This window comes from Lynx canadensis, chromosome A2 (assembly GCF_007474595.2).
Source record: "Lynx canadensis isolate LIC74 chromosome A2, mLynCan4.pri.v2, whole genome shotgun sequence".
Taxonomy (NCBI): domain Eukaryota; kingdom Metazoa; phylum Chordata; class Mammalia; order Carnivora; family Felidae; genus Lynx; species Lynx canadensis.
In genome coordinates, this window is record NC_044304.2 from 10,593,395 (window position 1) to 10,596,048 (window position 2,654).

At 43.9% G+C, this 2,654-nt stretch overlaps 1 protein-coding gene across 1 annotated transcript; it reads right to left on the reverse strand.

The window, feature by feature from the left end:
- Positions 1–1,224: 1,224 nt before the first annotated feature.
- LOC115505217 (olfactory receptor-like protein OLF4) lies at positions 1,225–2,157 on the reverse strand. Its single transcript, XM_030302669.1, has one exon. The coding sequence runs from the start codon at positions 2,155–2,157 to the stop codon at positions 1,225–1,227; it is 933 nt and encodes a 310-aa protein (XP_030158529.1).
- Positions 2,158–2,654: the final 497 nt, after the last annotated feature.

Sequence of the window (2,654 nt, forward strand, 5' to 3'; positions counted from 1 at the left end):
TCTGGTTTTTGCTGTTGTTATTTTTGAGCACTGGGGGATATTTTATTTTTCTTTTTCTTTAACTGTTTACATGAGCGTAGTTGACACTTGATGTTACCTTAGTTTCAGGTCTGCAATACAGTGATTCAACTTCTCTGTACATTATGCGGGGCTCACACAGGTGTACTGACACCTGTCCCATTATACCGCTAGTACATCATCGATGACTATATTCCATACACTGTGTCTTCCATTGTCATTATTGATCATTCCATAACTCTGTTCCGCCTCTCTTTCCCCCATGTGCCCCATCCTCCAACTCCACTCATGTTTTAAATTAACCATAAAAACTAAGCCCAGAAACCCATAGCCACTGCACCCATGGACCCCCCCCATAAAAGTCAGATCCTTCAACAGTGTTCTCTCTCCCTCCCTGTCAAAGTCTCTCTCCCTCTCTGAAACCTCCCCGAATGGCCTTTGGGCATCCCGTGTGCCCTTCAACATACATGAGAAATAAACCTTGTGTTTTTAGAGTCCTCCGGTGGGTGTTGCTGAGGTGTGTCTTGTGACCAAAATAAGGACCCAAAGGCCAGGGCAGTCACAGCATAGGCTCTGGTCAGGAAAACACTTGTGGGAATGTCCACAAGCACAAGGGCATATGCAAATGCCTGGCTTTTCCTACCTAAGCATTGGTGTCAATAGCCTGAGGCTTAAATGGACCCCTGCTAGAGTCCACATCATCAAAGAGTTCTTAAGGAAGGGATTTAAAAGAGATTGACAGATTCCAGGTGAAAGCAATGATTTTGTATTTCCATCTACAATAAAATTATGTAGAGGGCCTAAGGGTCAAGTGTAGTGTTTTTCCACATAAATAACCCACCTTGTGATTATTCTTTGGGGAAAATGTATATGGCATGGTTTAAATCATTTGAAATGAAATTATTTTCAAGGAGACCAACTTGCCCATGGTAAGATACAGAAATTTCCAGGCATTTGTGATCTAAGGTTGGGGAAAACATTGGGAACACATGAAAATGAACAAAGGTGAAATAGTGTATCAGACAGAGCAGAAGGTTGATAAAGGGAGTTTCTTAAATATATGGAGAAGTTGGATTCAAACAAATGGGAATTCCAGGAAATAAATAGAAGGAACAGATTCTACTTCCATAGTCTGATCAAGGAATAGCTCTGAGGCTCTGAGCCTTGCAATCATGGGTATGTCTCCAGCCCCAGGACTATTGGCCCTTACATTGCTGGAACCCCAATGATTCTCTTCAGAGCCCTCTTTATGTCTCTGTTCCTCAGGCTGTAGATGAAGGGGTTCAGCATGGGCGTGACCACCGTGTACATCACCGAGGCTGTTGTACTTGAGTGGGAACTCTGGGTAGCAGCAGAGCTGAGGTACACTCCTAGGCTCGTAAAAAAAAATAAGGAGACAACCGAGAGATGAGACGCACAGGTGGAAAATGCCTTATACTTGCCCAGAGCTGATGAGATCCTACGTATGGAGGAAACTATCTTAGAATAAGAGTAAAGGACCCCAGCCAGGGGAGCACCACCCAGCAGCACAGTTGCAAAATACAACATCATGTCATTAAGAAAGGTGTCAGAACAGGCAAGCTGGAGCATCTCATTGAGTTCACAAAAAAAGTGGGGGACATGCAAATGTGTACAGAAGGACAGCCACAACATCATTAAACTTTGTAACAAGGAATTCAGGACACACATGATCCAGGACACCAGAACCAGCAGCCCACAGAACCGGGGGTTCATGATGACCGTGTAGTGTAGGGGGTGACAGATGGCCACGAAGCGGTCATAGGCCATCACGGTCAAGAGAAAGACTTCTAATCCTGAAAAGTGTATGAAAAAATACATCTGTGTGATGCAGTCCTCATAGGTTATGACTTTGGTCTGGGTCTGGAAGTTCCAGAGCATCTTCGGGACGGTGGTGGAGATGAAGCAGATGTCCGAAAAGGACAGGTTGGCCAGGAAGAAGTACATGGGGGTGTGGAGGCGGGGGTCAGAGCTGACGGCCAGGATGATGAGCAGGTTCCCAAACACAGCAATTAGGTACATGGAGAGGAAAAGTCCAAATATGAGGGGCTGTAATGCTGGTTCCTCTGAAAATCCCAGAAGAAAAAATTCTGAAATTTGTGTATCATTTCCTGTTTCCATATGCTGGAGGTGACTACCGGGGAACAAAGAAATAACATGAGTAATTTTCTCAAAATGAACATTGAAATATAATTGAAATTCTACAATTTTACATTGTATTCAAAAGATCAATTTCCATAAGTTTTTACAGAATTTTTCCCCTCTCAGGGAAAAATCTCCTCCCCTCCCCATGCCAGCTCTAAGACTTCACATCACCCGGTTAGCTTTTTCCCCATCTACTCATCTATTATATATTTTTAATGAGAAATTCTGAAATCTGTCACGTGTTTGAGGAATAACCTTGAGCACTAGCCAGTGCACCTTCACGCAAAGTGTGTAAGTGTCTAGAAACAAAAGCCTGGAGGGTTCAGTGATGGAGAAAGGGGATAAGCAAATAAAAAGCAGATAAAATATCAGGAGGTGACAGGTGCCGTGAAGAAAAACAAAGCCTGTGTAAAGGGAAGCGTGGATGGAGGGATGGCTCTTCCTGGTTGTTCGGGCACACCGGCACACATGTA